The sequence below is a fragment of the Lucilia sericata genome, unplaced genomic scaffold (assembly GCF_015586225.1).
Source record: "Lucilia sericata isolate MDLA Ls3-8-SP2 unplaced genomic scaffold, ASM1558622v1 Contig000342F_arrow, whole genome shotgun sequence".
NCBI classification, from domain to species: domain Eukaryota; kingdom Metazoa; phylum Arthropoda; class Insecta; order Diptera; family Calliphoridae; genus Lucilia; species Lucilia sericata.
In genome coordinates, this window is record NW_023994362.1 from 295,453 (window position 1) to 321,076 (window position 25,624).

Genomic DNA, 25,624 nt, shown 5'->3' on the forward strand with positions numbered 1-25,624 from the left:
CAATAAGGAAAAAAATAAATTCTAAAACAAAAAACATTTGAATAACAAATAAAAAATTCAATTGGAATTAATTGGTGTTATTTTGAAATTGAAAAGTGATTCAGTTATATGATTTTGTGTTCAACTGATTCCGCGTGCATTGGCCCTTCACCAAAATTTTCAAGCGGCAAGCCGAGCAGCTGATTGCCGCGTACATTGGCCCTGCACCTTAATAGTTTTTTGAAAGCGTTGTCGGAGTATGAAGTGCCGACAGAGAATTGGGTACCCATTCTTGTCTTTGTGTGCATATAGCGTATTTCTAATTGCACTGTGACCTTATGGGAACAGAGCATTAAGAATAAATTTCCTCTATCACGCTGGAAAGAGATTAATGCTTTTCTTACGGAAAGGATCCAAACTTTAGAATATCTTTGTGATATTCGAGAAACGCCTCAGACAAAGAAGTCTACGACACAAAAGATAAAGACTCATCATTCTCAACCGGCAGCTAATTCTTTGTAAGCATCAAAGTTGCAAGCTCTTTAAAATTTTTTTAGTTTCGGAAAGATATGCTACGATTAGGACACATCATTGTTGTCTTAATTGCTTATCACATACACATGAGGTTAAGAACTGCACAAGTGCTCATAGCTGTTAAATATGCAAGAAAAGACATAATAGCTTGCTCCATAGAAATTTTTCATCATCGGAAGAAGCGACTTCTAGTTCCAATACCGGAACAAGTTCTGTTGTGGCATTGCCACCAACACAGTCGAGGTCTGTGAAATCTTTAGTACCCACTTCCAACGGCAATAATCCCTCTCCTTCTAATCGACAAGTTTTCCACTTGTCTGATAATCTGACAGTACTTTTAGGGTCTGCTATGGTGAATATACGTCACCAAGGTATGACATACCCGGCCCGAGCTCTTATTGACCCTGGTTCAGAAACCTCGTCAATAACGTTTGCAGAATTAGATTTCGGCGCATTTGCCAAATGATTCTGGTGTTAACCAGGCTATTACTGCAATTTCTACCAAACTTTTCTCGATCGAAATAGCCTTTCCACCAACACAGTCGAGGTCTGTGAAATCTTTAGTACCCACTTCCAACGGCAATAATCCCTCTCCTTCTAATCGACAAGTTTTCCACTTGTCTGATAATCTGACAGTACTTTTAGGGTCTGCTATGGTGAATATACGTCACCAAGGTATGACATACCCGGCCCGAGCTCTTATTGACCCTGGTTCAGAAACCTCGTCAATAACGTTTGCAGAATTAGATTTCGGCGCATTTGCCAAATGATTCTGGTGTTAACCAGGCTATTACTGCAATTTCTACCAAACTTTTCTCGATCGAAATAGCCTTTCTTTTGGAACCTTCGATTTTATACGGACTTACGCTCTTGTTATACCGAACATTTCAGATATTTTACCATCTTTTTTAAATTAAATGAACTTTGTGGGAATTTACCGAATATCAACTGCTATTAGGTGCCGATTTGTATCCACGAATTATACTAGGAGACATTCGTACGAATATTTTAGGATCTCTGTTATCTCAGAACACGATATTCGGATGGATTATCACAGGTCCAAATGAATGCCGAAGTGCTTTATGTGAGTACCTGCCGTGTTGGCCTTTCTCACGGTGGTCTTTTTCATCCACTGGGTGAGCAAAAATATACGACTCAGCACCGCCCCTTTGCGTTTGTTACACGCAGGTTGCCATAGTAGTCCCGTTTTGGAAGAACAGGTGTCATAAGCAAGGTAAAACCTTATATGTCGCTCAACCACACTACTGAGATGGCTCTGTTGATTCGGCAACAGTACCTAGGGGACGTAATTGGTAGTCCGAAACACGGACCATTTTAATAGACAATACTTATTACAGTGGCCACAAAGACCAATTGTGATAAGTTGAGGATGTTTTAGAGTAAACTCCAACATACTCAACCATGAAAGGAAAATTGCCGATAAATTAAAGAAAGGTCAGTGACGGTTTACACCACAACTCCTCCTCCATCCTGCCAAAACATCATTCAGCACATCATAAGCCATCAAATCACTCTATCCGTCAAATCCATCAATTACACATCAGAAAACATCAGAAACTCCACATCCCGTATATCCAATCTTTGCATTATCAGCTCAAATTCAACATTTTATTAATCCACAGTCATGCTTTGTATTTTAAAGCGCTCCTAGCATCTGGGAGCGATAACAGAAATGTATTTTGAAAATTATATTTCACCGTGTATCAGTCTTTTAACCAAGCACCCCCTTCCTTCCTTCCTTTTAAATCTGAGTTTACAGAAAAGCTGTCGCACAGTGTTTTGATTTCATATAAAAAAATAAAAAAAAACTAAATTTTTATAAAAATCGTTTCAATGCCACGCGCACAGTGTTTGGATTTAATATAAACCTCCATGATGAATGTCTATCGTTTTGCCATACCATTTTCTCATCTGCCCTGTCTATCAAACGTAATGGAACAAATGAGGCAACAAATAGAAATTCATCTGTAGCATCTTTGTTCTCAAATTTTTGTTTATAAACACTATGACCACTACTACCATCAAATCCCCATTTTCACTCAAGAATTAAATAATTTTTGGTTTCAAAATCATGCTTATTTAAAATGCTGATAGCTGTTTGGTCTAACATTTTTTGCAATTGTATTTCTGCTGAAATTTCTGATATTTTAATATTATCAGGGATAATTTTTTTAGCTTTTAAGATTAGTTAATATGATGGGAAACAATTTTCGTGAATAGAGTTCACAACTTTCCTCATCATATTGTATTGCCTAACGGAGATATCCATATCAATATATATGTTGAAGAATTCTCTGAATTTACTATGTTGCATTAAAAGTTCATACTTAGATGTCATAACTCAAAAGTTAATCAACATTTGTCATTAATATTTTATATAAAGACTAATTGAAATGTTTTCTATTAAAATAACAAAAAATCAAATTAAATTCTTATATCAATATAAACTATTTTAGGCCACGCTCGTTACAAAATGTTAGGGCGCAATTTTTGAGGACAGAAGCTTTCCTGTTGAGAAAAACAGAAATAAAGAAAATGTATGATGATGATGTTAGGAAATATTTAGTTTTGGATTACATGAGGCTAATATAAGATAGCTACGTTCAGATCTGTAAAATGTTTTATCCAAATATTTATTATAAAATATTTATAAAGTTGCGTCAAACAAACGAAATATTTTTTTCATGTTCCGACTTGAACAAATATTTGATGGTATTGTTTTATCAAACAGTGCAAAAATAGTTTGGTTCAAACACACAAATGTTTTATAGCCACAGTATATCGTATATTTCCATGCAATAAAAAAACAATTTAACAATTTGTTTTAATTTTAACTATTTTTATTAGGTATAAAATAAAAGTGTATCTATATACATATATATAAAAATGAATGTGTGTTTGTATGTTTGTTTGGACTTAATAGACAGCTAAACGGCGGAACCGATTTTTCTGAAATTTTCACAGTCTCTTCCTATATGTCTCAAAGGAGCTATAGGCTACTTTTTACTTCAATATTTTAAGTGGGCGACGTGTCACGCCCACATACAAAATAAGTATTAAAAGTCGCATATCTCAGAAACTGCAAGAGCTACAGACCTCAAATTTTGTATGCAAAACTTTCCATATGAACACATGAGAATAAAATGGGCAGCCTAGCTATAGTGGGCGTGGCACCTCCCATATAAAGAAAATCTTAAATTAGTATATCTGAGAAAATATAACAACTACTTAGAGTCGTCATTTTTTTTCGGAGGAACTTTAGTATCAAATTGAATGTTTAGGACAAAAAATGGGCGGACTAGCAAAAGGGGGCGTGGTACCTCCCATATGAGTTATATATTAAAATTCGTTGATCTGGGAAACTATTGGAGATAGAATTTTAATTTTCCACAAAGACCTTTAACATCCAAGTGAATATTTATGAGAAAAATGGGTGGACTTTCATAAGGGGGTTTTGGTACCTCCTATATGGATCTATATGTATAAAAATGAATGTGTGTTTGTACGTTTGTTTATTTATTTATTTTTTTTTTTCGTTTGTTTTGGCCTTTATAGACAGCTGGCTGGAGCGATTAATTTTCATAGTGTCTTCCTGTACGTCTGGAAGGAACTATATGCTACTTTTTACTTTAAAATTTAAAGTGGGCGACGTAACACGCCCATTTACAAAATAAGTATTAAGAGTCGCTTCTCTCAGAAACTGTAAGAGCTAGAATGCTCAAATTTTGTATGTACAACATTAACATCCATATGAATACATGGGAATGAAATTAGCAGCCTAAACACAGTGGGCGTGGCACCTCCCATATATATAAAGTCTTAAATTAGTATATCTGAGAAAATATAACAGCTAGAGTCCTCATTTGTTTAGTATCAAATTGAATGTTTAGGACAAAAATTTGCGGACAAGCAACTTTTAGGCAGTCTTGGTACCTCCCATATGAATTAAGTACAAAAATTCGTGTATCTGGAAAGCTATTAGATCTAGAATCCTCAATTTGGCTTGGCACCTTCCATATAAATTAAACGCAAAAATTCGTATATCTGGAAAATTGTAAGAGATATAATCTTCAAAAATCGTAAAGTAAGTTTTTTAATTATTATAACTTTAGGATAGCAAAACACACTTGGTATATCTTAGAGATATGAAAATAAAGAAAATACTTAAATTAATGTATCTTGGAAACTAAAACAGCTGGAGTCTCAAATTTTGTGAAAGTCACTGTAAGTCGTCATATTATTATTTAGATAGTGTGGGATGAATGCACCATGGCCCACAAAAAATCCTTAGAATCGCTTGATCGCACTTTAAATGACATGAGAAGTAATTCTAACTTATTTAGAGGTGCTTTAATTGTTTTAGCGCCAGACACTTCCTGTGATACCTGGTTCAATACCGGCTGATGAACTCAATCCTTGCCTGAAATCATCATATCTGAATGCACCATGGCCCACAAAAATCCTTAGAAGAGTTTGGTCGCACTTTAAAGGACATGAGAAGTAATTCTATTTTATTTGGAGGTGCATTAATTGTTTTATCGGGTGATTTTCGCCAGACACTTCCTGTGAAACCTGGTTCAACACCGGCTGATGAACTCAATGCTTGCCTGAAATCATCATATTTCTGGCAATATGTTCACACGTTAAAATTAACAACAAACATGCGTGTACAATTGAAAAACGATGATTCAACTTCAGGTTTTGCAAAACAATTGCTGGATTTAGGAAATGGAAAAATGCCAATTGAGCCAACCACAAATTGTGTAAAGTTTCCCTCTAACTTTTGCAGGATCACACAATCAAAGGAAGAGTTAATAAATTGTGTTTTTCCAAATCTTCAACGTAATTTCAAAAGTAGGCAGTGTTTATGTGAGCGTGCTGTACTGGCACCCAAAAACATTGACATTAATTTTATGAATAATATTATTTTGAATAGAATCGATGGTAATTTAAAAACATAAATCCATCGATACTGATACAAATAATGATGATGTCGTCAATTATCCTGTAGAATTTTTGAAAACACTTGATTTACCAGGCTTTCCACCCCACGAATTGAAGTTGAAAATTGGCGTTTCAATTATTTTATTGCGAAATATTGGTATTCGATTAACAGTTAAGAAATTAATGAACAACTTAATCGAAGCAACGATTATAACTGACCAATATAAAGGAACGTATGTCTTACTACCTCGGATCCCAATGACAACATCGGAAATGCCATTCGACTTTAAACGGTTGCAATTTCCTATACGTTTGGCATTCGCGATGACAATAAACAATCTCAGGGTCAATCCCTGCAAGTGTGTGGAATAAATCTCGAAAATCCATGCTTCTCACATGGTCAGCTTTATGTTGCATGCTTGCGATTTGGGAAACTTTCAGATTTGTATGTCTACACGCCTGAGGGCTAAACGAAAAATATTTTAGAATAGGAAATAATTATTAAGAAAAATTTTAATTGTAAATACTAAGTCAATTGTAAATATTAAGTCAATTGTAAATATTAAGTCAATTGTAAATATTAAGTCAACTAACCAAATGTAAGATCAAACTGAGTCAAATAACAGCGGTTCTTTGTTTATTTTCTGAAAAAGAGTGTTATCAGTGATAACTTATCACCTCATACAAAAATGTATATAGTCGCTTAAATAACTGGTTTTATTTTATTTTTTATAAAATAAAAATCTGAGACAAAGGGGTTGTGACATTTAATAGAAATTTAAGCAATTGCGTAAATTTATTTTTGGTGTTTATTTTGTTATAAAAAAATATTAATTTTGTTATAAAAAAATCTAGTCTATAGTCTAGTCTATAGTCTAGTCTATAGTCTAGTCTATAGTCTAGTCTATAGTCTTGTCTATAGTCTATCTATAGTCTAGTCTATAGTCTAGTCTATAGTTTAGTCTATAGTCTAGTCTATAGTTAGTCTATAGTCTAGTCTATAGTCTAGTCTATAGTCTAGTCTATAGTCTAGTCTATAGTCTAGTCTATAGTCTAGTCTATAGTCTAGTCTATAGTCTAGTCTATAGTCTAGTCTATAGTCTAGTCTATAGTCTAGTCTATAGTCTAGTCTATAGTCTAGTCTATAGTCTAGTCTATAGTCTAGTCTATAGTTTAGTCTATAGTCTAGTCTATAGTCTAGTCTATAGTCTAGTCTATAGTCTAGTCTATAGTCTAGTCTATAGTCTAGTCTATAGTCTAGTCTATAGTCTAGTCTATAGTCTAGTTAGTCTATAGTCTAGTCTCTAGTCTATAGTCTAGTCTATAGTCTAGTCTATAGTCCTAGTCTAATAGTCTAGTCTATAGTCTAGTCTAGTCTATAGTCTAGTCTAAGTCTAGTCTAGTCTATAGTCTAGTCTATAGTCTAGTCTATAGTCTAGTCTATAGTCTAGTCTATAGTCTAGTCTATAGTCTAGTCTATAGTCTAGTCTATAGTCTAGTCTATAGTCTAGTCTATAGTCTAGTCTATAGTCTAGTCTAGTCTAGTCTAGTCTAGTCTATAGTCTAGTCTATAGTCTAGTCTATAGTCTAGTCTATAGTCTAGTCTATAGTCTAGTCTATAGTCTAGTCTATAGTCTAGTCTATAGTCTAGCCTATAGTCTAGTCTATAGTCCAGTCTATAGTCTAGTCTATAGCCTAGTCCAGGGGTCGGCAAACTAAGGCTCGCGAGCCATATGCGGCTCTGTAGATGTGGAGCTGCGGCTCTTTAGTTCCATACACACATTTTATTTATTTTATAAAAAAATATTTATATTATAAGAACGGAAACAACACCATTAGCTTTCACTCATCTCCTTGTTTTTGTTTTGCCCTTGCAATCGTACATTTGAGAATAAATCCCCATTGAGCCATTTGGAATCGGTACCGGATCTCTAGAAATGCAGTTGATCGTTGATTGTAAGAAACTGTTTAATTATTTAATTTTTTAATCGAAAAGTTCTCTATAAACAAATGGGGTATCATATGAGCGCTCCTACGAAATTTTCGGAAATTTTCGTGCTTTTCGAAGTAAAACGTGGTTTATTTGAAAACATTAGAAACAGAGATTTTTGTTCCAATAAAACATGTTTGTGTCGAATTGTTTCGCTATACTGATATTATTAGATCAGTTATGAGCGTTAGAGTACATTTCTGAGTAGGCCTTATATTGGGGTTAGTCAATTATGGTTCGATGTCCGCCATATATCATATATGTCAAACAAGCATAAAACAATTTTTGAAAATTTTTATCACTATTGCTGCCTGATATGCTTTCAAAGTTCTTTTAAATGATATCGCTGTCGCCCTACTCTAATAAACCTTCTAATGACCTATAAAAATTCAAAAGTATTTGTAGTCAAAAATCTAAAAGAAATATTCCTTGCAGAATTGTCTTGTAGATAAATAAATAAAAAATAAAAAATAGTCTAGTCTATAGTCTAGTCTATAGTCTACTCTATAGTCTAGTCTATAGTCTAGTCTATAATCTAGTCTATAGTCTAGTCTATAGTCTATTCTATAGTCTAGCCTATAGTATAATCTATAGTCTAGTATTTTGTTTAGTCTACAGTCTGGTCTATAGTCTAGTCTATATTATAGTCTAAAGTCTTGTCTATACTCTAGCTTATAGTCTAGTCTAGAAATTATTTAATTAATTTATTACTCCGTTTATTTAAACAATTATTTATTGTATTAATGGATATAAAAATATATTAACAATAAACAATTCTCTATAATTTTCAGTTTTATAGATATTTTAATGGAAATTATTTATAAGTTGGTTATTTCCCGGCTTATAGCGATTTTTTTGAAATCGATATAAGCCGTTCCAAACTAGATTTTAGCCAGATTTTAGCTACATGACAGTGAAGTTCCACCATCTATTTCTTTTCCACTTGCACAAGGTATTTAAATGTAATTTGTATTTTTTGTGGTAAAATTTTTATGAAAAACAATATTAAAGGAAATTTTAGAATACATATATAGAAGTTATTATTCGATGATATATTTTTTTAGAAAATATAAACACATATATTATTGGCTTTTGGTTTTGTTGCACATTAACTGTTGTTCTTGTTATGTTCCTCCTTGGCTGCAAACAAAATCTTGTTTTATTACTGTTTTATCCTTCAATTGTTTTACGAAATTTTTTGTTGTAATGTGAACACCGGGCAAATAAATTTTCACTATTTGTATTGAATTGTGTTTGGCTTTGTTTCTTCAAACAAAACGACAAAACAGAAATACTCATTTAAAAAACGGTATGAAATAGAAATGTATTTTATTTTTGCTGGGGTGATATATATTCTGGTGGAAACACCTAGTAGATTTCATATTTGATCACTTGCAAGACGAAAATGGCCGCGATTAAATCGGTTACTTAACCTCGTCTTGAACTTTGTGGCGCTGTATTAGCGGCAGATCTTTTGATCCTTTCCTGGGTGAAAAAAGACCCCTGTACCTGGACAACTTTTGTTGCAAATAGAGTTTGTAAAATACAGGAAATTGTTGGCAAACATGACTGGCATCACGTCAGATCTGAGGACAAGCCAGCGGATTTAGGAAGTAGAGGAGTTACACCTTCTATTTTAGCTCAGATCTCTCTTTGGTGGAATGGTTCACATTGGCTTAGAGAGAAAAAGTCTACTTGCTATGCTTGATACTGATCTTGAAGCTCGAAATGTAAAATCTCATGCTTCTTTTTCACAAATTACGAGGATGTGCTAGATAGATTTTCATCACTTGATCGTGCAATCAGAGTCTATCTTACGTTTTTAGATTTTACCATAGAACTCATTCGTCTTACAGGAATCGATATTCGTATGACACAATTACGATGTCTGATAATGAAATAAGACATGTAGAACTACGCATGGCTATTGTGGCTCAAAAGTTAAAATTTGCAGAGAAATAAAAGAGTCTATTAGAAAAAATACCAATTTCTTCAAAAAGTTGCATTTTGCCTTTAAATCCTATTCAGGACAATGAAGGTGTCATGACATTTAACGGTCAATTGGCTAGATCACCCTCATTGGCATACACAGAAAGGCATACTATTTTGTTGCAATATTCATGTCGTTTCACATTCCTTTTGGCGGAATTTATTTACAAGATATCCATTCATGGCGGAAATCAATTAATGCTAAGGATAATAAGAATCGAACATTGGTGTCTCTTCGGATTGCGGGCGAATTTTGTGGGAGTTTCTCGAAAGTTGGGCTAGGATATGTTCGACGTTCGGCATCGACGGACTTTATTCCTGCTGGAGCACCTCCTGCTGGAGCGGTTTTTGTTCAGTAGTTTTTATTCTGCATACAAATGTGGCATCGCAGACATTCATTTAAGATCTAATAAAGATTCTGTTTTAAAATAGTTATTTTCTGAGAATATTCAGCAGATTTAATTAAATAATAATTCTCATATACTATGGGAATTATATATCATGTTCCTTAGCATTATAAATGTAACAAAAAGTGGACGGAAAAAGGTCATTGCATTTCATTAAGATCACAACAGGCCCGAAATTAGTGCTATAGGTGTATTTATTCGGATTTGGTGTATTAAACATTCTCTTCTGTTTTTTTTTTTATATTTAGCCTAGAAATTTGGTGTTATAGAAATTCAAAAAGTGAACATAAAAATGTGAACATAAAAGTGAACACTCAATATCATATAGAGTTTTTTTATACCCTCCACCATCGTCAGTGGTGATAGATGGTATATATAACTTTGTCATTCCGTGTGTAACACCAAGAAATGTTCATCTGAGACCCAACAAAGTATATATATTCTTGATCCTTATGAAATTCTGAGTCGATTTAGCTATGTCCGTCTGTCTGTCTGTGTAAAACACGCTCACGTTAAAACAAAGCAATAAATATTCACGAAACTCACCCAAAACATTCCTTATTATCCGGTACAGTTTGGTATTGAAAATCAGTAAAACCGGTTCACGACGTAAAAAGTTATGATTAAAAATTTCAGACTACCTCGAAGAAAGTAACGTTTTTTTCCCAATTCTTAAGTAGTTTTCTCAGAAACTACCAACAATATTTCGATGAATTTTGTCAGACAATATTTTTTGTGCCAGGGATCAAATATGTTCAAACTCATAACAATTGATCCAATATTTCCCATAGCCCCCATACAAAGGTGTAAATTCCCGGATATAAGTTTATCGTTAATAACTCCCTCAAATATATCGGTATCAACACAAAATTATGTACATACAAATATAATATGAATAGAAATCACCAACGTTTCAGTCGGTCTACAATTGGTAATAGCTCCCATGTAAGGTCCACTTCCAAAAATCACCTAAACACACGTATTTCATTGACAAATAAAAATAAAGCTTTCGTGATAAAATTCGAGCTGAATATGTTTTATGTACATACAAATCATTCTACCAAATTTCTTTTCGGATCGGTCCATTATTAGTCATAGCTCCCATATAAGGCTCTCTTCGAAAATCATTTAAACTCACATATTTAATTGTCAAATAAATGTATCTTGATAAAATTCGACACAGATATGTTTTGCGCACATACAAATCATTCTACAAAATCTTTTACGGATCGGACCATTATTGGTCATAGCTCCCACTTCCGGAAATCACTTAAACGCACATGTTTAATTGTCAAATAAAAGTAAAATTCGACACAAATATGTTTCGTCTATATATGAATCACTCTACGAAATTTTTTTCGGATAAGACCATAATTGGTCATAGCTCCCATATAGGGTCCACTTCCGAAAAACATTTAAACGCATATGTTTTGTTGATAAATAAAGCTATCGGTATAAAATTCAACTTGTATGTTTTGTATACGTATAAATCATTCTAACAAATTTTCCCCGGATCGGTCCATTATTGGTCATAGCTCCCATATAAGGCTCTCTTCCGAAAATCATTTAAGCTCACATATTCATTGTTAAATAAGGCTATCTTGATAAAATTCGACACAAATATGTTTTGTGTACATACATATGAATCACTCTACGAATTTTTTCTGGAGAGGCCCGTAATTGGTCGTAGCTCCTATGTGAAGTCAAGTTATCTAAAAATAAGATACTTAAATGGTTTTTAATAAAAAGTAGCTTGCTGGTGGAGGGTATTTAAGATTCGGCATTGCCGAATATAGCACTCTAACTTGTTAACTTCTGCGGTTAGACCTATTAAACGCCAAATTTTTTGTAAATAAGTTTATTAGTTATGTAGTGAAAGAGTATAAAAAGAGTTTCATATATATTTATTATTATATTTATATTATAGGTTCTGAAGATGTAATGTGTCGTACTGTTCATACCACAACATTCATTATAATAGATTTCATGAAAATCGGATCAGTAGTTTTTTGTATGCCTGAACGTAAATTTGGTTTAATGATTGTTTTACAAAAAGTTGCTGTAAAAAGGAGCGTGGCGTCCGATCCTGAGATAAGACCTATCGGTTAAGTAGTTTTCTGTAAGTCTCGAATGCAAATTTTGTATAACAATTATATAGAAAAAAGTGAGCATAATAAGAATGACGTGACGTCAAATCATTATTTTATATAGGCTCTTGTTCTACTTTAGAATAGAACTATTAGTGTTCTAAATTTCATGTAAATCGGTTCAGTAGTTTGTCCGTGAAAGCGTAACAAACAGACATTCTCTTTCATATAATTATAGGATAAGATAAAGGTAAGGATAGTTTTATAAAAATCGGGCGTAGAAAGGGCGTGGCATCGGATCAAGTTCTTATATATAGACTATAGTTCTTTCCAAGCTTATACCTATCGGTATACAAAATTTCAGGTTAATCGGTTCAGTAGTTTTTGCATATTGTGATTGTAAAATTGGTGTAATAATAGTTTTGCAAAAAGTGGGCGTAAAAAGGGGCGTGTCATCCGATCAAGATCTTATATAGCCTATTGTTCCTTTTGGGGTTAGACCTATTAGCTGTCCAAATTTCATGTAAATCAGTTCAGTAGTTTTACCGTGAAAGCGTAACAAACACACAAACAAACAGTCTGTTTTATATACATATATATAGGATTATATATTATAGGTTTTGAAGATGTAATGTGTCGTACTGTTCATACCACAACATTCATTATAATAGATTTCATGAAAATCGGATCAGTAGTTTTTTTGTATGCCTGAACGTAAATTTGGTTTAATAATTGTTTTACAAAAAGTTGGTGTAAAAAGGGGCGTGGCGTCCGATCCTGAGATAAGACTTATCGGTTCAGTAGTTTTCTGTAAGTCTCGAATAACAATTATATAGAAAAAAGTGAGCATAATAAGAATCGTGACGTCAAATCATTATTTTATATAGGATCTTGTTCTACTTTAGAATAGAACTATTAGTGTTCGAAATTTCATGTAAATCGGTTCAGTAGTTTGTCCGTGAAAGCGTAACAAACAGACATTCTCTTTCATATAATTATAGGATAAGATATAGGTAAGGATAGTTTTATAAAAATCAGGCGTAGAAAGGGCGTGGCATCGGATCAAGTTCTTATATATAGCCTATAGTTCTTTCCAAGCTTATGCCTATCGGTATGCAAAATTTCAGGTTAATCGGTTTAGTAGTTTTTGCATATTGTGATTGTAAAATTGGTGTAATAATAGTTTTACAAAAAGTGAGCGTAAAAAGGGGCGTGGCATCCGATCAAGATCTTATATAGCCTGTTGTTCCTTTTGGGGTTAGACCTATTAGCTGTCCAAATTTCATGTAAATCGGTTCAGTAGTATGTAGTTACCAAATTTCTGAAGTTATGATATTCTAAAAGTTTTTATTTAATTTAAATTTATCTTCTGTCGATTATTTTCCACAAGATTAAACAATTTTCATCACAAACATGAATATTTAAGATTTTCATGTATAAAATAATCAAATTTATGTAATCCCGAAAAATCCCGGGATTGCAATTTTCAAAATCCCGAATCCCGGGATTTGTAAAAGCTAGTCCCATTTAGCATCCCTAGTTTTGACCAGTGAATCTTTTTAAAAACCTTAATTGTTTCCTAGCACTATGGATCGCATTATGGCCGTGTCCGAAGCTGCTCTCCTTGAGGAGTATGATGAGGCAATGGAGGTCGACACAGCAGCAGCCACAAGTCAACGGAGTTCTACCGATAAGTCGGACGTTGGCACCACCAGTACGCCGTGGAAAAGAGGTCCCTTTGACCACAAATAAAATCTCCACTGCATCTGCAGTGGTTTCAGCTCCAAAGGTACCTTTGACCTCACCTGAGCCGACTCTACGCAAATTCCTGATCCCGTATCAGGTATCAATAAGCGGTCATTAAAATTACCGTATTTGTAAGCGAAAATTTTTATTAAATATGTGCCCTGTGAAATGCCATGAATCGTTTATATTGTTTTTTCTAATTATTCTTTTGCATTTAATGAAGCAAAAAATGCAAAAATTTCGCGTAAATCATAAATAAATTAACAAATAGAGCTTCTGATTATAAATCGACAAACACAAAATTAATTTCTTCTTTCTTGTTGGAGTATATGAACTAGCAAAATTAATGGCAACATGCTACGAATAAGGTGCCAATCGGCCACTAGCAATGACATCACCATGTTAAATTCACTAGTAAATAACATTGCTAGTGGGTTGAAAATTTACTAGTTGCAGTTTATCGTATCTAATATTTGTTCTCAATTCAAATTTGAAGCCAACCATCAGTTACTGGAAGATGCTAAAATTGGTTGAACACATGAGTTGTAACAGCTGAATCAGAGCTACGACTTTCCAATTTTTTTAAATAAAAAGTTAAAATAATGAAAGAAATTACGCCTATGCCTCGTTTTGCACGATACTTGTTTTGTACGATTTCGATTTTACACAATATTTTTATTTCTCGTGTAAATCGAGAATAAAACCTCGTTTTGCACGATTTTTTTTTATTAAAATGAAAACAACCTTTTGACACAATTTATAGTAAAATTGGAAATTGGTTCAATATAACATATTTTTGTGCTTAACAGTTTATGTATTGAATTTTTGCTAATAATATTTTTATATGTATATTTTCGGGTTTTATCCTATTCGTATTGCATTTATTATTTTAAGTTTTATGAATTTTATAACCATTTTGGTTGTTAAATAAAATGAAATTATTTTCTTTTATTTGCTTTGTTACGTTATTTACATTAAAAAAAACAAAATTATATTAAACAAATTCCATATATAGACCAGTTTTTGTAATTTTTCGATTTACACCATTTTCCATAAACATTTTTTTGAATTCGTTTTACACGATTTTCTCGGGAACGTATCTATCGTGCAAAACGAGGGACAGGTGTAATTAAAATTGTTAAATTACTGACTTTTTTATGTTCTTTATGTTAACGTTTGTTTTTTCAACGCTTGATTGATCATATAAAAGCTGAATCAGTGGCCCGGCGTTTAAACTTTCTCAAAAACTAATTTTCAGATAATTAATATTTTTATACCCTTCACCTTTGTGAGAAGGGTATATATAAGTTTGTCATTCCGTTTGTAATTTCTATAATATAATTTTCCGACCCCATAAAGTATATATATTCTGGATCCTTATAGGTAGCGGAGTTGATTAAGCTATGTCTGTCTGTCCGTCTGTGTGTTTCTTGAAATCAGTCTTTAGAGGACCCCAGACAGCGGCGAGATCCGAATCTTCAATAATTCTGTTAGACATGCTTTCGAGAAGATCGCTATTTAAAATCAGCAAAATCGGTCCATAAATACCGGAGATATGAGCAAAAATCCGAGACAACCTCTGAAGATTTTATTAACAAAGACAATTTTTTTCATGCTTTGATATAAGCAACAACAACACTGCTTATTCATTGAGTGTTTCGTTTCATATGTTTGGATGGCTGTGTGTTTCATTGCCTTGTGTATATTATTTTTGTTTCTTGGTGCATTCAGTTTCGTATGTTTGGATGTCTGTGCAACAGACAATTAAACCAACAGACTCTGTTGCGTTGTGTATTTTGTTTTTTTGTGTATTTCGTTTCGTATGTTTGGATGTCTGTTGGTTTTACTGCCTTGTGTATTTTGTTTTTTTGTGTGTTAATTTGTTGTTGTTCGTTTAGCGTTGTTGTTGTTCGTTTTTCTATTGCTATAATAATGATATAAACGGGAAAAATGAAATAAATTAAAATTTTAAAGAATTGATATTTTTAAATACACGAAGGGTATAAAAGATTCGGCATAGCCGAATCTAGCACTCTTACTTGTTTACTTTTTATTTAAAAAATTCGAAAGTCGGAAAGTCAAATGTCGAAAAAACAAACGTTTACACTAAAACCAAACTAAAAATTATAATTTTATATATATGTATATATAAAATTTCATTTAGAACTAAAATTTTCAAAAATAAATACGAAAACGCATTTTAAGAAATATTAGATTATGTCCAGTGCAATACTATGAATCGTTTCTATTATTTTTTCCAATACCCAATTCCTTAAATGCCAATAAAATATGATAGAGCAAAAAAACCTAGAAAATATATATATATATATATATATATTAATATATATATATATATATATATATATATATATATATGTATATATATATATATGTAATATCGCTATAATATATGTATATATATATATGATATATAGTATATATATATAGGTATATATGATATTATATATATGTATAGTCTATATCTAATTATTATTATATCTATTATATATATATAATCTCTATAGATATATATATCTTCTATATATATATCTATCTATATATATATTATATATATTATATAGATATTATAGTTTTTTTTGCTCTATCATATTTTATTGGCATTTAAGGAATTGGGTATTGGAAAAAATAATAGAAACGATTCATAGTATTGCACTGGACATAATCTAATATTTCTTAAAATGCGTTTTCGTATTTATTTTTGAAAATTTTAGTTCTAAATGAAATTTTATATATACATATATATAAAATTATAATTTTTAGTTTGGTTTTAGTGTAAACGTTTGTTTTTTCGACATTTGACTTTCCGACTTTCGAATTTTTTAAATAAAAAGTAAACAAGTAAGAGTGCTAGATTCGGCTATGCCGAATCTTTTATACCCTTCGTGTATTTAAAAATATCAATTCTTTAAAATTTTAATTTATTTCATTTTTCCCGTTTATATCATTATTATAGCAATAGAAAAACGAACAACAACAACGCTAAACGAACAACAACAAATTAACACACAAAAAAACAAAATACACAAGGCAGTAAAACCAACAGACATCCAAACATACGAAACGAAATACACAAAAAAACAAAATACACAACGCAACAGAGTCTGTTGGTTTAATTGTCTGTTGCACAGACATCCAAACATACGAAACTGAATGCACCAAGAAACAAAAATAATATACACAAGGCAATGAAACACACAGCCATCCAAACATATGAAACGAAACACTCAATGAATAAGCAGTGTTGTTGTTGCTTATATCAAAGCATGAAAAAAATTGTCTTTGTTAATAAAATCTTCAGAGGTTGTCTCGGATTTTTGCTCATATCTCCGGTATTTATGGACCGATTTTGCTGATTTTAAATAGCGATCTTCTCGAAAGCATGTCTAACAGAATTATTGAAGATTCGGATCTCGCCGCTGTCTGGGGTCCTCTAAAGACTGATTTCAAGAAACACACAGACGGACAGACAGACATAGCTTAATCAACTCCGCTACCTATAAGGATCCAGAATATATATACTTTATGGGGTCGGAAAATTATATTATAGAAATTACAAACGGAATGACAAACTTATATATACCCTTCTCACAAAGGTGAAGGGTATAAAAATATTAATTATCTGAAAATTAGTTTTTGAGAAAGTTTAAACGCCGGGCCACTGATTCAGCTTTTATATGATCAATCAAGCGTTGAAAAAACAAACGTTAACATAAAGAACATAAAAAAGTCAGTAATTTAACAATTTTAATTACACCTGTCCCTCGTTTTGCACGATAGATACGTTCCCGAGAAAATCGTGTAAAACGAATTCAAAAAAATGTTTATGGAAAATGGTGTAAATCGAAAAATTACAAAAACTGGTCTATATATGGAATTTGTTTAATATAATTTTGTTTTTTTTAATGTAAATAACGTAACAAAGCAAATAAAAGAAAATAATTTCATTTTATTTAACAACCAAAATGGTTATAAAATTCATAAAACTTAAAATAATAAATGCAATACGAATAGGATAAAACCCGAAAATATACATATAAAAATATTATTAGCAAAAATTCAATACATAAACTGTTAAGCACAAAAATATGTTATATTGAACCAATTTCCAATTTTACTATAAATTGTGTCAAAAGGTTGTTTTCATTTTAATAAAAAAAAATCGTGCAAAACGAGGTTTTATTCTCGATTTACACGAGAAATAAAAATATTGTGTAAAATCGAAATCGTACAAAACAAGTATCGTGCAAAACGAGGCATAGGCGTAATTTCTTTCATTATTTTAACTTTTTATTTAAAAAAATTGGAAAGTCGTAGCTCTGATTCAGCTGTTACAACTCATGTGTTCAACCAATTTTAGCATCTTCCAGTAACTGATGGTTGGCTTCAAATTTGAATTGAGAACAAATATTAGATACGATAAACTGCAACTAGTAAATTTTCAACCCACTAGCAATGTTATTTACTAGTGAATTTAACATGGTGATGTCATTGCTAGTGGCCGATTGGCACCTTATTCGTAGCATGTTGCCATTAATTTTGCTAGTTCATATACTCCAACAAGAAAGAAGAAATTAATTTTGTGTTTGTCGATTTATAATCAGAAGCTCTATTTGTTAATTTATTTATGATTTACGCGAAATTTTTGCATTTTTTGCTTCATTAAATGCAAAAGAATAATTAGAAAAAACAATATAAACGATTCATGGCATTTCACAGGGCACATATTTAATAAAAATTTTCGCTTACAAATACGGTAATTTTAATGACCGCTTATTGATACCTGATACGGGATCAGGAATTTGCGTAGAGTCGGCTCAGGTGAGGTCAAAGGTACCTTTGGAGCTGAAACCACTGCAGATGCAGTGGAGATTTTATTTGTGGTCAAAGGGACCTCTTTTCCACGGCGTACTGGTGGTGCCAACGTCCGACTTATCGGTAGAACTCCGTTGACTTGTGGCTGCTGCTGTGTCGACCTCCATTGCCTCATCATACTCCTCAAGGAGAGCAGCTTCGGACACGGCCATAATGCGATCCATAGTGCTAGGAAACAATTAAGGTTTTTAAAAAGATTCACTGGTCAAAACTAGGGATGCTAAATGGGACTAGCTTTTACAAATCCCGGGATTCGGGATTTTGAAAATTGCAATCCCGGGATTTTTCGGGATTACATAAATTTGATTATTTTATACATGAAAATCTTAAATATTCATGTTTGTGATGAAAATTGTTTAATCTTGTGGAAAATAATCGACAGAAGATAAATTTAAATTAAATAAAAACTTTTAGAATATCATAACTTCAGAAATTTGGTAACTACATACTACTGAACCGATTTACATGAAATTTGGACAGCTAATAGGTCTAACCCCAAAAGGAACAACAGGCTATATAAGATCTTGATCGGATGCCACGCCCCTTTTTACGCTCACTTTTTGTAAAACTATTATTACACCAATTTTACAATCACAATATGCAAAAACTACTAAACCGATTAACCTGAAATTTTGCATACCGATAGGCATAAGCTTGGAAAGAACTATAGGCTATATATAAGAACTTGATCCGATGCCACGCCCTTTCTACGCCTGATTTTTATAAAACTATCCTTACCTATATCTTATCCTATAATTATATGAAAGAGAATGTCTGTTTGTTACGCTTTCACGGACAAACTACTGAACCGATTTACATGAAATTTCGAACACTAATAGTTCTATTCTAAAGTAGAACAAGATCCTATATAAAATAATGATTTGACGTCACGATTCTTATTATGCTCACTTTTTTCTATATAATTGTTATTCGAGACTTACAGAAAACTACTGAACCGATAAGTCTTATCTCAGGATCGGACGCCACGCCCCTTTTTACACCAACTTTTTGTAAAACAATTATTAAACCAAATTTACGTTCAGGCATACAAAAAAACTACTGATCCGATTTTCATGAAATCTATTATAATGAATGTTGTGGTATGAACAGTACGACACATTACATCTTCAAAACCTATAATATATAATCCTATATATATGTATATAAAACAGACTGTTTGTTTGTGTGTTTGTTACGCTTTCACGGTAAAACTACTGAACTGATTTACATGAAATTTGGACAGCTAATAGGTCTAACCCCAAAAGGAACAATAGGCTATATAAGATCTTGATCGGATGACACGCCCCTTTTTACGCCCACTTTTTGCAAAACTATTATTACACCAATTTTACAATCACAATATGCAAAAACTACTGAACCGATTAACCTGAAATTTTGTATACCGATAGGTATAAGCTTGGAAAGAACTATAGTCTATATATAAGAACTTGATCCGATGCCACGCCCTTTCTACGCCCGATTTTTATAAAACTATCCTTACCTTTATAAAATATGATAGAGCAAAAAAACCTAGAAAATATATATATATATATATATATATATATATATATATATATATATATATATATATATATATATATATATATATATAGTGTCTCTCATAAGTATTCGAATTTAGGTAAACTATGCATATATATATTTTGTGTGGAAAATAAATAAATTCATTTGTTATATTGTCTAGATAGTCCATAGTTTTGATATCACGCCCCCTTAAAACTTGAAAACTTTACATTTTCTGAAATTAGTTGTTCTTTTTTAAAAAAAGTCCATGAAACTACTTTACAAAAGTATGCGAATTTTTCCTGTATTTCATATTTGATCATATTATACGATACACAAATTTTAGAATCGCATGGTTTTATGCTTAATATTGTTTAAAGGGGTTACTATCAACCGCATGGATATATTTTTGACCCATTTGGTCCACAATTTTGGGGGATTTGTACCCTCTTTTCATGTAATATCATTAAAATGGCGATTTTTGGCTATATTTGTAAAGTTTTCACCCTTTTTCCACAGATAAAACCAAAATTTTATATTGGAATTTAATAGAACCCATAGGGTATCTAAAAATAATATTTTTTGTTATAAGGATCTGTACTTAAACGTTCCAAGATGTATTTTTGGTATCGTTTTTCAGTTTCTAATTGAATTATCTGGATCATAAGTCCCTTTTCGTACCTCTAGGGACGATATTTTCCGACAAAGTTGTCTAGTGTATATTCATGCACATATTGGCACTAATGTTTTTTAAATTTTCAATATATTATAGCGGTATACAACCCCAAAACATGCCTTAACAAAACGTCATCCTATATAGTAGATTTCAGTTTTTACTACTCGTAACTTTCACGCTTATGTTGCCCGTTACAATAACACTGTAAGTCCTAAATTTTGGTTTTAATTTGATCATAGTAAATAATATTTAAACACATATCAACATTTTTGATGTGATCATAATGATATCGTGCCATGCAGCATGGATGCCATTGGTATATAAAAATAATGATTTTACTATTTTGAATGGTGCTTCTTCGAGGCATGTTTTGGAGTTGTACACTTCCACAAAACATTGAAAACTTAAAATGTATAAAAGCTGATATCTAAAAGAATATATACCAGAAAACTTTCCCCGAAAATAGTTGATCCTAGTATTATAAAAATGGACTTAAGTTCCAATATATTGAATTAGCGACAGAAGAATGATCCGAATAATTTATCTTGGAACGTTCAAATACATTTTATTGTAACAAAAAATATTATTTTTAGATACCCCAAGGGGTCTTTTAAGTCCCAATATCAAATTTTTGTTTTATCTCTGGAAAAAAGGAGAAAATATATATATATATGATATATATATATATATATATATATATATATATATATATATATATATATATATATATATATATATATATATATATATATATATATATATATCTATATATATATATATATATATATATATATATATATATATATCATTAAATTATAATGGATGTTTTTTGTGAAAATTTTGATGGTTTTTATTATTTTTACCACCACTGATTAATTTTTTTCCCACATGCGTATATAGATGTAAAATTCGTATTTTTTGTACTTACCTGGAAAAAGTGAGCAGTCTCTAATGGTAAATTGAATTTCAATGTATAATCGATTAGCTGGACCTCGATCAATAAACGGTGACCAAAGCCAGTTATTAACATTATGATATGCTACATCGCACACAACATAACTTCTCCAATTTATGCCTTTGACAAAATCAGTAAAACTTTCTTCCACCCACTAAAAATAAGAGACACAAAAAAATTTAACTGAATTACAATTGGTAAAAGCTATTTTTAAGGTTTCATTAGAACTAAATATTTAATTATTAGTTCGCTGCAGTAAAAGATAATTTTTACAGCACTTAATTTTTATTTATTTATTTATTTTAATCCTATAATTATATCAACAAAAGACCTTAAATGGCGGAATTCGTGTAGATGATGATGACGACGTTAAATTTAAATGTTTTTTCGAACTATTGAATATATTATTAATTGAACATCCTTCAGGCTTGAGTTGCATCAGAAAATTGCTGATGAGGAGCGGTAGCGGGCCCAAAAATGCAAAAAATTTCAGTATACATATAATTAAAAATATCACAAAATAATCCAATTATTGCAAGTTATTGCATAAAAAAATAACACATTCTGATTGACAGACTACGCGTTATTTTCGAATTTTGTTTTTTCGCTGTTGGACATTTTTTTAAAAGTTAAAATTTATCGAAAAAAAAATAAAAAAATAAATTTTCCATTATGCATCAGAAAAGATAGTTTTTTTTTATATCTGTTTATTATTTGAAATTTGTTATGTTACATTTAATAAATACATGCCATCAGCTTTGCAATTCATAAAAAACTTTGTTCAAAACTTTCTATATGTAAGCTACAAAATCATTTAACTAAATACTTAAGTTAAAATAAATGCACTAGATTTTTCAACAATACTAAAAAGTTCAATGTTTGAGCAACTGTTAATTAGCAGGAAGTAACGGGTTTTAAAAGCAAAATTCATTTTTTAATAATTTGAAGTGTTTTTCATCTCGATGTCATAAAAAATGTCCGAAAAAAACAGTATGAAAAAATTACAATTCGGCCAGAAAAATCTAATTTTAAACCAATGTGCAATGTTGAAAAAATTATCCCCAAGTGGGACTCGAACGCAAGCTTGAAGAATATTTTTTATATATTTTACTTATTCATTCTACACAGAAAAAAATTAAATTCAAAATCAAACAAAAAATTCATAAAGCCAAGTATTTTTTTTTTACCAAAATAGGATAGCAATTATTTTATCCGAAACAGATAAATTATTTATTGCATTTTGGCAATAATAATACACAAAATTTCTTATTGAATCTATACAAATTTTGTTAAAATATATATATTGAATTTTACAAAAATTTTACTAATTCTATAAAATTAAAATTTGTAGAAAAAATTACTTATATACTGACAACAATTTTATTTCTAGAAACTATTACTTTGTGCTGTGAAAACTGAAACACTTATACATTAAATGTTATAAACCAAGTAAGAATCATATCAATTCATTTTAGTACATTCCAAAACTTGTTTTATTGCTGACATATGCTGACATATAAATAAAACTCAAACAAAAGCATTTATTGAACCAGTAAAAATATTTACTGAAAATTTAATTTATTTCAATAAAGTGTTTGTTAGAAAATATTTTCCTTCTGTGTGAAAATTAAACAAATTCGTTATAAAACCAAATAAAAATATTTATAAAAATCTAAATTAAATTTAAGCAAACGATTGTTAAGAAAAAAATTGTGCATATTTTTTTCTGTGTAATATACATACATATACCATAAATCTCTTTGTTTATTTGTTTATTTGTAAATTCCGTCTAAACGGTTGGACCGAAATTTGGAACATAGATCTATACTTGGAGGGTTTTATAGGTTTTTCAAAACAGAAACCGAAGGGCAAAAAGAGGGTAAATGGGTGAAAAAAATGGGCAAAATTAGTACTTTTTCGCTTTCTGACTGATTTTTTTCTTTCTAAAGGAAAAATATTATAGACCATGATTTTTATAGTCTCAGAAATATGTACATACATGTGTATATTTCGAAAACCTGTCATTAGGACGAGAAACGGGTAAAAAAGGAAATTTTGCATTTGCTGTATAAAAAGGTCTATAGAAATAAAATTGTAAATATTTATATTTTAATAGAGCAAAAAGCTAAAAAAAAATATATTTTTGGGCCCCTTCTTTTGGTGCTAGATGGGGGAAAAAAGGGCAAAATTAGTACTTTTGAATAAATAAATACTGATTATTGTCTATACTTAAGCAGAAACCTTTTTGATTAAGCTTTTTAAAATGTTTGAAATATGTAAGACCAAAGTTTCGGGCGAAAAACGACAAAATGAGTACTTCTGTGCTTTAAGACTGATTTTTGGTACTTTTTTGTGCAATTATGAAATTTCAGAACGATGTAAGTTTTTGTACCCTCCACCACCATCAGTGGTGATATAGGGTATATGTATATAAATTTGTCATTCTGTGTGTAACACCAAGAAATATTCATTTGGGACCCAAAGTATATATATTCTGGTTCCTTATGAGTCGATTTAGCTATGTCCGTCTGTTTGTCTGGTTAAAACACTTTTAAGTTAAAACTAAGCTATGGAAGTCAAGCAAATTTACTTTTTTTATACCCACCATCAAAAAAGATGGGGGTATATTGATTTTGTCATTCCGTTTGTAACACATCGAAATATTGGTCATAGACCCACAAAAGTATATATATTCTGGGTCCTCATTAAATTCTATGCCCATGTCTGTCCGTCCGTCTGTCTGTCTGTTGAAAGCACGATAGAGTCCGAATGGAAAGAGCTAGAGGGTTGAAATTTCACATAAATATTTCTTATAGGTAAGGTTTGTTTGGTATTGAAAATGGGCAATATCGGTCAACGTTTTCGGATAGCCCCAATACAAATGGACCCCCGAAAAACAGCTTTAATGGGCATATCTGTTTCAAAAGTACGAGTATAGCGATGAAATTCGACATAAATAAGTTTTGCATGATCCAAAACCTCTCTACCAAATTTTATATTGATCGGTCCATAATTGACCCCCCATACAAGGCCCCCTCAGAAAATGACTTTAACGCTCATTACTGACTTAAAAATACGAGTATAGTGATAAAATTTAACACACATAAGTTTTATATGATCAAAAATCTGCCTACCTAATTTTATGTTGATCGGTCCGTAACTGACCCTACCCCCCATATAAGGTCCCCTTCAGAATATGACTTTAACGATCATTACTAGCTGAAAAATACGAGTATAGTGATGAATTTCGACACGCATAAGTTTCAATGAAGCCAAAATCTCTCTATCAAACTTTATTTGGATAATTGACTCTACTTCCCATATAAGGTTCCCTTCAAAAAATTACTTAAACGATCATTACGGGCTTAAAAATACAGAATACAGAAGAGCGATGAGTATAACACTCTTATTCCTTCTATAGTATATATGTATTACAATTAATTAAGTTAGAAAAACATGATTGATGGTAACTTCAAGAACGAAGTCCAGTTTATGTAATAGTACCAATATTCGGCGTAAGACGGCAAAATAACGGTATTAGGGCTTCTAATACAAAACTAACCACAAAAAACTGTTTCACTCTTTGAAATAAGTTGAAACAACATTGAAAATTTTTAATTAATTTTGCAAAATTGCAAATAATTATTATTAAAGACACTTGTCTAGGCTTCTAAATGCAATTTGATTTGAAGTGACAAATTTAAAGCAGTTGACTTTGGTTACTTTTGCTGAAATGTGTCTTGTAGTACAAGTAAATTACTTTTTGTCGAATTATGCCCTTAATTTGTCAATAGTTAATTTTTTTTAATGATGATTATATCTAGTGACATTGTAGATAAATTTCAAATAGGATTTTACAATTTTTTCCCCAGGTAAACAACA

General features: G+C 31.3%; 1 protein-coding gene across 1 annotated transcript in view; it reads right to left on the reverse strand.

Moving 5' to 3' along the window:
- LOC119603820 (ephrin type-B receptor 1-B) overlaps positions 1-25,624 on the reverse strand; it is a 208,674-nt gene that overhangs the window by 182,909 nt on the left and 141 nt on the right. The window contains exon 2 of the mRNA XM_037956018.1: positions 21,716-21,896. Coding sequence (XP_037811946.1) covers positions 21,716-21,896 — 181 coding nt within the window. The remainder of the gene's footprint in view (positions 1-21,715; positions 21,897-25,624) is intronic.